Source organism: Procambarus clarkii, chromosome 63 (genome assembly GCF_040958095.1).
Source record: "Procambarus clarkii isolate CNS0578487 chromosome 63, FALCON_Pclarkii_2.0, whole genome shotgun sequence".
Classification (NCBI taxonomy): Eukaryota; Metazoa; Arthropoda; class Malacostraca; order Decapoda; family Cambaridae; genus Procambarus; species Procambarus clarkii.
The window spans coordinates 24,972,799-24,984,287 of NC_091212.1; the positions used below are offsets into that span (position 1 = coordinate 24,972,799).

The window sequence follows — 11,489 nt, forward strand, 5'->3', positions numbered from 1 at the left end:
GGGAGCTGCACAGACAGCAGTGCGGTGACGTGTGACGTCATACTTGTTTCTTGTTTTCTGTTGGGAGTTCTATCCACTAGTTTGGCTTTTGGTAGCAATTTTCACCAGAATAGGGGTCTCTTTTGGGATGCTTACCTTTCTGGATGTTTGACCCGGTCGATGGCAGACATAGAATGCTTCCAACCACACGGAGGATTCTATAAGCCATTGCTTCCCTTGCCTCTCTGAGGGAGCCAGGTTCTGGCCACGGTCCTCGGTAGGCCATAAGAACTCCATACACATGACTGATGCCAAAGTCTGACATTAGCATATCAGCCTGATATAGCTCTGGTATATCAGGCCTCTGGGTCACACCCAGAAAATGGCGTTTCATTACATTCAATGCTTGTTTTATGCTACTTGGTAATGTTTCACAGATCAGTTCTGTTTTTCAAAACAGTTTTTACCTGTTTTTCCAAATGTAATATTCCAAGTTGGGTTGGATATTTTTTAAATCTACTGTATATATGTGTATATACTGTAGGGGCCTCGTAGCCTGGTGGATAGCGCGCAGGACTTGTAATTCTGCGGCGCGGGTTCGATTCCCGCACGAGGCAGAAACAAATGGGCCAAGTTTCTTTCACCCTATGCCCCTGTTACCTAGCAGTAAATAGGTACCTGGGTGTTAGTCAGCTGTCACGGGCTGCTTCCTGGGGGTGGAGGCCTGGTCGAGGACCGGGCCGCGGGGACACTAAAGCCCCGAAATCATCTCAAGATAACCTCAAGATATATCCATTTAATCATGCTTTGTTTTACTCTCTTCCTCTTTAGGGAATGTGAATATACTGTACTTTGTTAGTCCCTTTACAAAGTAGGTCCTTAATGTTCAGAATTAGTTTAATCCTCCTCTGCTTATGCTTAAGAGAATTTACAACCATTCTATAGTTCTGCATAATCTTAAGTGCGGTCTCAAAAATCAGAGAAAACCTAATAGAAAACATAAGAGTTTTTGTTATCTTTTAACATAAAATACTTTTTTTAAGAATCCTTGTGCCTTATTGGAATTATTTTGAACATAGGTGCATTATCTTCTTGGTTTTAGATCCTATTAATCAAGAGGCTTGTCACAATTTGGTTTTGCAATTTTGGTTTTGATTAGCTGATATCTGGGACTTTTTTTTTTTTTTTTTTTTTTTTTTTTTTTTTTGTCTAGGCATAAAACCCTACATTTAATTGCATCATCTAGCTTTCAGTCCAGTTTCAAAGATTATTTAGTTCTTCCTGAAAAGTTTCTACATATATTTTGAAATTGATCACCCACCCTATTATCATATCATCAGTAATATTTTTTAACAGATGTGTGCTCAAACCCGTGAACACTTCAAAGCCACAGGAGATGTAACAAGTTCGAATCGGTTTGAGCAGTTGATCCTTCATACTAAAAAGGACTTGGATGCAGTTCGAGCAGCCTTTAAAAGAGGAGATAATACTCCACGTTTCCACTATGAAACTAGATCTTTCAATATTATTCAGTAAGTAACAATTTATACTTTCAATATTATTCAATAAGTAACAACTTACATTATGCTACTTTTAATGTTTCTTATGAATGTGTCACAAAGAATAAGCTGACCTATTACATAGCAATTTTGCAAGATTAGGTGAGATTTCATAAACTCTATTTTGCAATTTTTTTTATTGGATATTTTGAATGTGTTCCACTCAAAAGCAAGTGATACACAGCCCCTCTGGTGTTTGAAACTGGTAGTAAAAATACTGAATACTTTTATTATTTGTCGGTGACTTATCAGTACTGTACTAAGATTAACACTTTCGCTCTGCGACAGACTTTCGGTGAGAATGCAATGCTGCATCCTCCATTAAAATATTTGCAAAAAATCCGTTTTTATCCAATTTTGGGGGGAACTGATTTTAAACTGCGCACAAACGTCTTCCCGTTCTCTTTGTTAGGCCATGTGGCACCCAGGCAGCGCGGGCCGCGCTGTAGGCCCACTGTTTTCGCTTCATTGTTGTGACCGGTCACGCTTCCCCTCGCGTCCACAACGTGTGAACACTTTGGCTATTTTGCGTGGCTATATTTCTTTGTGTAGCTTTAGATACTATCTGCGCTTACTCCTTGATGGATAGTGATCACGCACAGAGCCATTCCAGAAAGAAATCCGTGAAAAAAAATGCGTCAGGAGGAGATGCTAAGTAGTGTACACCAGAAGTACAAGCGAGTGAGACTCACACCCTCTAAGTTTCAGGCTGTATTTGATGATTTATCTGAATTATCTAGTGACGAAAGTGTTGTTGAGAGTGACAGTGATGAAGTTAGTGAATGTATTGAAATGGAAACAGCAGAGGAGGATTTTGATAGTGATGGAAATGAGAAGTCTGTGGTTGAGACTGCCACACGTGCACGGCGAGGTTCTGGAGCTCGTGTCAGAGCCAAACGTACCACACGTACCCCACCAACAACAGGTTCTGATGAAGGGTGGTGTAGTGACAATACTCCACCCTTTGTAGACAGTTTTACAGCCACACCAGGCATGACTGTTCCTGTACCTAGCACTGCTTTGGTGGTTTATTCAACTATTTCTCACTCAAAGCTTGCTGTAATATATGGTTTATGAAACTAATTTGTATGCTTCCCAAAGCCATGTATGTACTGGGACTATGACAAACAAAAGATGGGAACCAGTGACAGTGAAAGACATGGCCAGATATTTGGAAATGACGATCTTGACGGGTATTTGCCCGTTGCCAAGAATTAGAATGTACTGGCAAACAGGCAGATTCTGGCATATACCTTGTTTCAACAGGTTTATGACTTCTAAACGATATGAATTGATTGGAAAGTATTTTGATATTTATAACAATAATTCCATTCCACAAGGCCACACTGTAGACAGAGTAATCAAAGTTCGTTCAGTCATGCAATATCTCATCAATAAATTCAAGATATTATACATTCCTCAGAAAAATTTGAGTTTGGATGAAGGCATTGTGTGGCCGTCTAGCTTTCAAGACCTATAATCCCAATAAACATAATAAATATGCAATAAAGCTTTACATGCTAGCAGAATCCCAGACTGGTTACATCTTCGATTTTTAAATTTATGCAGGAATTTGGAAATCGACGATTGAAACGGTAATGGGCTTGATTGAACCACTGAAGAACAAAGGTCACCATTTATATATGGGCAACTATTATAATTTGGTTCGATTGAGTAAATTGCTGCATGAAGTAGGGGTGTACACCTGTGATACCATCAGAATGCAACGAGGTGCACCAGAAACCCTTCAGATCAGAGCAAAAGGTAAAGTGCCGGTAGATACAACTTTATTCAAACGGAAGGACAATACTTTCATAATTTTGTGGAAAGATAAGCGAGTGGTTTCACTCATAACAACTTGCCACAATGCAGATACACAAGAAGTTGAATGTAGAAAACGAGTACGGAATCGTGATGGAACATCTATTGTGCAACATGTCACTCTCAACAAGCCAAACGCAATCTGTGACTACAATACAAACATGAAAGGTATTGATCACTTTGACCAAATGGTCAAATATTATCGCTTCACAAGGAAAAGTCACAAATGGACGAGGAAACTGACCTATTTCTTCCAAATGGCTATCCACAATGCTTATGTGTTGTACATATACTACACAACAGATAGAAGGAAACTCACATTACTCCATTTCCATGAAGAAGTAAATTCTGCACAACTGTTCTATCATCCTAGTAAATGGCCTCAGCAAAATAATGACATCCCACATGCTGCTGATGTAAATGCCACTGGAGCCAATGTATATACTGTACCCTTGGAGCCCTTATATACTGTACATATATCCATCTAAAGCATTCTATTAGGAACGATTTCATACCAAAATGAGTGCTATAACATGAAAATTCATGTTAGCAACCGGAAAAAATACTAAATATTTGTGCGCAGGAATTGGGAGTGTAGTGGGTGGGCGACTGGGCGCTCCCTCGCGGGTAATGCATGGGCCCCCCCCTTCAACTTGTCCGCGGGTGGAGCGTGACCCGGTGTTTTATTTTATATGCATATACTCCTCTAGAGAATTCTATTGCAAACCCATTGATACCAAAATGGAAGACCTGGGACGAAAATTGAGGTGACAAAAGTGAAAAAAGTGTACACATTTTATCGCTCTTGCGCACTCCCGGGTAACTCGTTCTCACTTTATCTGTTTGCTGTAATTACCTAAGTGTAATTACCTAAGTGTAGTTACAGGATGAGAGCTACGCTCGTGGTGTCCCGTCTTCCCAGCACTTTGTCATATAACGCTTTGAAACTACTGATGGTCTTGGCCTCCACCACCTTCTCCCCTAACTTGTTCCAACCGTCTACCACTCCGTTTGCGAAAGTGAATTTTCTTATATTTCTTCGGCATCTGTGTTTAGCTAGTTTATATCTATGACCTCTTGTTCTTAAAGTTCCAGGTCTCAGGAAATCTTCCCTATCGATTTTATCAATTCCTGTTACTATTTTGTATGTAGTGATCATATCACCTCTTTTTCTTCTGTCTTCTAGTTTTGGCATATTTAATGCCTCTAACCTCTCCTCGTAGCTCTTGCCCTTCAGTTCTGGGAGCCACTTAGTAGCATGTCTTTGCACCTTTTCCAGTTTGTTGATGTGCTTCTTAAGATATGGGCACCACACAACTGCTGCATATTCTAGCTTTGGCCTAACAAAAGTCGTGAACAATTTCTTTAGTATATCGCCATCCATGTATTTAAAAGCAATTCTGAAGTTAGAAAGCGTGGCATAGGCTCCTCGCACAATATTCTTTATGTGATCCTCAGGTGATAGTTTTCTATCTAGAACCACCCCTAGATCTCTTTCTTTATCAGAATTCTTTAAAGATTTCTCACATAATATATAGGTTGTGTGGGGTCTATGTTCTCCTATTCCACATTCCATAACATGGCATTTATTAACATTAAATTACATTTGCCAAGTGGCGCTCCATGTACTTATTTTGTCCAGGTCTTCTTGAAGGGCATGACAATCATCTAAGTTTCTTATCCTTCCTATTATCTTATTATCATCAGCAAACATGTTCATATAATTCTGTATACCAACTGGTAGATCATTTATGTAGACAATAAACATCACTGGTGCAAGAGCTGAACCCTGTGGTACTCCACTTGTGACATTTCTCCAGTCCGATACATTGCCTCTGATCACAGCCCTCATTTTTCTGTCAGTCAGAAAATTTTTCATCCATGTTAGAAGCGTACCTGTCACTCCTCCAATATTTTCCAGTTTCCAGAACAACCTCTTATGTGGAACTCTGTCGAAAGCCTTTTTCAGGTCCAGATAGATGCAGTCAACCCAACCATCTCTTTCCTGTAATATCTCTGTTGCTCGATCATAGAAACTGAGTAAATTCGATACACAGGATCTTCCAGATCGAAAACCATACTGTCTGTCTGATATTATATCATTTCTCTCCAGGTGTTCTACCCATTTAGATTTAATTATTTTTTCCAATATTTTGACTATTACACTTGTCAATGATACTGGTCTATAATTAAAGGGGTCTTCCCTGCTTCCACTTGTGTAGATTGGAACTTTGTTAGCCTTTTTCCACGCATCAGCTACAACTCCTGTAAACAGGGATGCCTGAAAAATCAGTTGAAGAGGAATGCTGAGCTCAGATGCACATTCTCTCAGAACCCATGGTGAAACTCCATCTGGACCAACTGCTTTGTTCTTATTTAGCTCCTTGAGCATTTTTTCCACTTCGTCTCTAGACACCTCTATGTGCTCTATGTTGTTCTCTGGAATTCTTATTGTATCTGGTTCCCTGAAGATTTCATTTTGTACAAACACACTTTGGAACTTTTCATTTAATGTTTCACACATTTCCTTTTCATTTTCCGTGAATCTATTTCCCATTTTCAACCTCTGAATATTATCCTTTACCTGCAATTTGTTGTTTTTGAATTTATAGAATAGACCTGGTTCTGTTTTACATTTGTCTGCAATCCCTTTTTCAAAATTTCTTTCTGCCTCTCTTCTCACTGCCGTGTAGTTGTTTCTCGCATCTTTGTATCGCTGGTATGTTTGGGGGTTCGGCCTCTTCCTGTATTGTTTCCATTTTTGTGTCTTTTGGTCTCTGGCCATCTCGCACTTTCTGTTGAACCAATCCTGTTTCCTAGTTCTGCTTCTCTGTTTTGGTATAAATTTTGTTGTGCCTTTATCATATATTTCACAAAACCTGACATACATCTCATTCACTTCCTTGCCTAGCAACAAGTCTGTCCAATTATACTCACTAAAAATTACTCACTAAAAATTTTAAAAATAATGTCCTCTCTTAAAGTCAGGTTTTTCAATTGCATCGACCGTCATATTTTCTTCCAGATTATAACGCATTGCATACTTTATTCCCAAAAAGACATGGTCACTTTTACCCAAGGGAGGAAGGTACTGAGTGTCAAATATTTCTTCCTCCTTCCTGGTAAATATCAAATCTAGCATGGAGGGAATGTCCCCTTCCCTCATCCTCGTAGCTTGTTTAACATGTTGATACAAGAATGTTTCCAGGATGAAGTCTACAAATTTACAGGTCCAGAAATCTTCTGTTTTAGCTTCACATGCTTCCCAGTCTAAGGATTTCAAGTTGAAGTCGTCAACTATCAACAGTCGTGAACTATCGTTATCCGCTCTCGCAATGATCTCTCTCATTATTGTTATAAGACCTTCTCGTTTACTGTCTAGCTCCTCCTTTGACCATGTGCTGCTTGGCGGTGGACTATATGCATTTATGGTCATTAGTTTATCATCCTCATGGCAGATCTCTAGTGCTATTATGTCAACTTCTTGTGGATTGGCGGTCACTATTTCGTTCACCTTTAGGTGTTCTTTCACCAGCACAGCAACGCCATCGCCTTTCCTGATTTTTCTGTCCCGTCTCCAAATTGAGTAGCCAAATTGAGTGGGAATATGACCTCATTTAAAATAGCATCTTGAAGTTTTGTCTCCGTGAGTGCAACAATGTCTGGTGTCTGCAGCTGTATTATATCACTTAACGGGTGGTAAGCTGGGCTTTTGGGCTGTGGGTGGTAAGCTGGGCTTTTGGAGTTTATATATGTTTACTCCTCTAGAGAATTCTATTGTGAACACATTGGTCCCAAATTTATTATCTTGGGACGAGAATTGAGGTGACAAAGTTGAAAAGAGTAAACACTTTTCAGAATTTCCATGCGCTCCCGTGAAATGCCCAAACCCACCTGGGGTATTGCGGCGCTCGCCTGCCTAGAACGCAAAAGTGTTAACAACTTCATATTCTGTTGTCATTTTCTGTAAAAAGTGTTGATTCCATTAAAATGAGGAGAGCTTAAATTTGATCTCACCAGAGAAGTGAACCACATTATATCCCATGGTGCAATATCAAAAATCTACTGTACATCAAGGTGACTCATGGAATTGAGGCTCATTTCATCTACAGTATTCTTAATTTTAAGGCATCCAATCTCTTAAGATCTATTCTAGTGTGTGTTGTAACACCTGCCAAACCTTTGACCTTGGGTCACTTCTGTAGCTCTTATTACACTCTTACATCTGATCATTCTTTTGATTGAGAATGCAAACCATATAGGGTTATGTATTCAGAAGTGTGGCATTTTGTAATATAATTCCTGACATTATGAATTGCTCTACAGTATAGTACCAGTATACATTATATTGTACTGGTATTATAATTTATGGAATTTGTATTATGTTTCTCTTCAACTGCAAATTAACTTTCTTAGTAACTTTTAACTAATACAAATAAACAATTTTTGTTTATTGAACACCTTTTTTTGCTACATCTTCTTTTCAGATGCAACACAGATCTAAATGACTCTGACTGTGAAGTTTGCATTGTGCGAGGTATTAACTTCAATGTGCAGAATCCCACAGAAATTGACACTTACTTAAAGATAGAGTTCCCATACCCCTCTGTAAGTATTCGTATTCCTTTAGTTGCACTTTGGAAGATTTTACAAGTTAATAGGAAATTGTTAATAATCTTTTTCTTTCATTTGAGATGCCACATTAAATCAAAATAAATATAGCAAATGTATAAAAGTGATTTATCGTTACATATGGCTGTCTATTAATATTCAGTAATCCAATTCCCAACTCTGGTTTAACATATCAGTGGGTACAGTATACAAAAACCAGTTTGTCATCTTACATCTTCTGTCACTGGTAACTTCATTTTTTTTCTGTGGCTAAAATAATACAATGAGTTAAGTTAGGTTTTGGTTAGATTATTTGGTTTAATTTGATCAGTTTATATCAATTATGGCAGTAAAATAAAATATTCAACTGCTGTAATATGTGCTGCCAGTGACCCTGGTAGCATGTGCAGTATTTTTCTTAACTCATGAAATAAATGGAAATTTCTGCATGTAAATAGCACAATAGTGAGCAAAGCATTTTACACCAAGATGACCTACCGTTGAAAATACTATATAATCTACCTCAAAATATAACAACACCTGAAACAGATCTATTCAATGGTCCAGGCATAGGCAACAGGATATTATTAGGTTTTTTTTTTTTAATATATTTTGAACATCTTGGATGGGGTCATATATTATGATTTCCCTTCTTCAAAGTTCTGTACCAGTAAAGAATGAACACGTTTCAACTTCTGCGCACATGTTACAGCAGGTAGACCATGTGATGTGGTGAAATACTTGTTTGAAAGTGTTGGTTCATAAATATCATTGGATATAATAAAGGACACGTTATATAAATTATTCTATGCAAGGCAAAATAAAAGTTAGCACGGAGGGAATGACTATTCTTTTATAATCTGTGTCTGTGCATGACAAATTTTTTTCTGTTTTAGGATACTCCTCCTCAAGACCGCAGCTTTGTGGTAAAGGATACCAATAATCCAGAATACAACCACAAAATTGTCTTTAGTATAGATCGCAAATCTCGGGCATTAGCGCGTTGCTTCAAAAGACATGCTCTCAAAGTGCAAATTTATGCTAAAGGGTAAGTTACTTATCAACAGGTACTCCATGGTTATTTGTGCATTTCATCTTCATGTACTAATAAAATAATTATAATAAATACAAGGATCATCCTCACTCTAATAAAACCTAATTAAATTACCATACAGTACTCAGATTAGGCAAAATTATAATTTTGTCAATAAAGATGTTAATAATAATAATAATAATAATGGAAACATATAATAAAGTAATTCATGTACAATATTGTAGTACAGTAAATATCCAGTTATCCGAACCTTCTGAGGATCCGATGCAGCTTTGGTCTTGTCAGATACTGTACTGTGTTCATGTTTATTACTGATGTTGCAGATTCTTAGAGGCACATTGTCCAGTGCTAAATAATCTTCATGGCTTTGTACCTACTTTCCATAATTTCTTCTTGAAAATGCAGGGGTGGTCAGTTTCAGTATCTTTTGCAAAGACTATACAGTACACAAAAAGAAAAGTGTATTATAAAACAATGTACAGCATATGGAATTAACATTATATTTGTTGAACAGGAGCTGGTTTCATCGTGACACACTCTTAGGCTTGGTGAAAGTTCCCTTGGTGACCTTAGAAACAAAATGCACCTTGCACGAGTCCTATGATGTAAGTAAACAATTTTGAAATTTTAATTTTCATGCTGTTATTTAACTCAAATTTTGGTGAAATATTTTGCTGCTTTAGACAAATCAGTAATATTTCATGCTTCAGCAAAGAAATTACATCTATTCCAAATAGCTAATTGACGAGCGTAAGCGCATGGTCGGGGGCAAGCTGGAAGTGAAGATTCGAGTGAGAAATCCTATTGTTACCAAGCAACTTGAGAAGGTCACAGAAAAATGGTTAGTTATTGATGGTTTCTAAACAAAAAGGAAATTGTATATCTTAGGATATTACCCATAATTGAAACAGTAAAAGCTCTGTAAACTAGTTTCTGGTTTGCTTTGCCACTATCATTACAACTAAGATATGTCATTGTATCATATTTAAAAAATTCCAGCAGACTTTTAATTTTGCTGCAGTAGTAAAATATTGATTTATTTTTATTTATAAATTAGTTATATATCAAGTTCTCCAATGCTGTATTGACTATTGAGAAATAGTTAAGAAATTGTATAATGTAATTTTCTTGCGTGTTGAAGATAAAATATATTCTGCTAATTGCTAGTCGTCAAATGGCCAAATGTCATGGTAGACAATGTGGGTTACTTTATGCAACGTTATTAAAACACACGAAGATGAATACATGCACATGAACACACAAAAATGTAACACATTCTTACAGAATATTAATTTACAGAATTATATATCTTTTAATACTCATATTTACAATCTAGGCATTGGATAGCCAGCCAGCAAAATATATACCCATAATTGAGAATATTTAAAGCAAATCAAAGTTATATATAAAACAGATTTGTTGCTCAGAAACAGTGTTTGTTAATAAGAGATGAATAGCTTCATGAAAAAGCTGCATTTTTGTTTGTAATGATGTAAGCTTCATGAAGCCAGACACTTCTAATGCTTAAGAGAAGCTAAATATGAGAGCTGGAACTGTATGTGATATTAATGCCTAATTAAATTACTGTAGTTAAGTAATCACTTTTCTTACTCTGAAAGGTCAGTGATGATCTTACCCTTTTGTATTTAGCACATTAACAGTGTTTTCTGGATGGATATTATAGCATTATATTTTAATCCAGTTGTGCAATACCTCTACCCTTACACTTTTATTCCATATTCAGTTGATTTTTCAGTTCTTCACAGTTGACAGTATTGTACCAGTGCATCATATTTCATAAATAAGAGTGGTTTGAAAGGGATGTAATTTTGCCAATTATTGTATTTGAATTTCATTATACTGTAAGCTGTGTTCTGAAAGATCCACTCACAAGTGCCTGCATCCGCATTGTTTCCTGGGTGTTCTGTAAAAGGTTTTTATTTGTTTTTACTTATTCATATTGATATATTAGCTATTTCTGGTAAGTGTATACTGTATTACAGTATATAATTTGTATCGTGTCATACAGCTTTAAGCAGGCTTATCTGATTTTTTCTACCCCTTGCTGGTCCTCACTCTCAACATACAATTGAAAGTTAAACTTCCATTTCAGTGTTACTATATTACAGCAAATAAATTTATTTACCTCAGTTGATATTGAAGGTTTATGCAGTGTTCATTTATTCCTCTGCTAAGTTCACCATGGGAAGAGTTAACACTTCAACTAATGATGGAGAATGAAATATAATTTGTTCAGTGACAGGAAATTTGTATATACAGTGGTACCTCAGTTTAAGAGTTTAATCCGTTCCTGGAGACGGCTCGTATTCCGAAAACTCGTAATCCGAAGCTAATTTCCCCATAAGAAATAATGGGAAATGAATTAATCCGTTCCTGACTACCCAAAAACCTCACTTCAAACTAAATTTTATACTTAATTCATCTAAATAAACCTACAAAACTAT

At 36.9% G+C, this 11,489-nt stretch overlaps 1 protein-coding gene across 1 annotated transcript in view; it reads left to right on the top strand.

Moving 5' to 3' along the window:
• Window positions 1-11,489, top strand: part of l(2)gd1 (lethal (2) giant discs 1) — a 121,553-nt gene extending 110,064 nt beyond the window's left edge. The window contains exons 12-16 of the mRNA XM_045760573.2: window positions 1,336-1,511; window positions 7,847-7,967; window positions 8,867-9,018; window positions 9,539-9,629; window positions 9,762-11,489. Of these exons, the coding sequence (XP_045616529.2) occupies window positions 1,336-1,511; window positions 7,847-7,967; window positions 8,867-9,018; window positions 9,539-9,629; window positions 9,762-9,887 (666 nt within the window). The 3' untranslated portion in view covers window positions 9,888-11,489. The remainder of the gene's footprint in view (window positions 1-1,335; window positions 1,512-7,846; window positions 7,968-8,866; window positions 9,019-9,538; window positions 9,630-9,761) is intronic.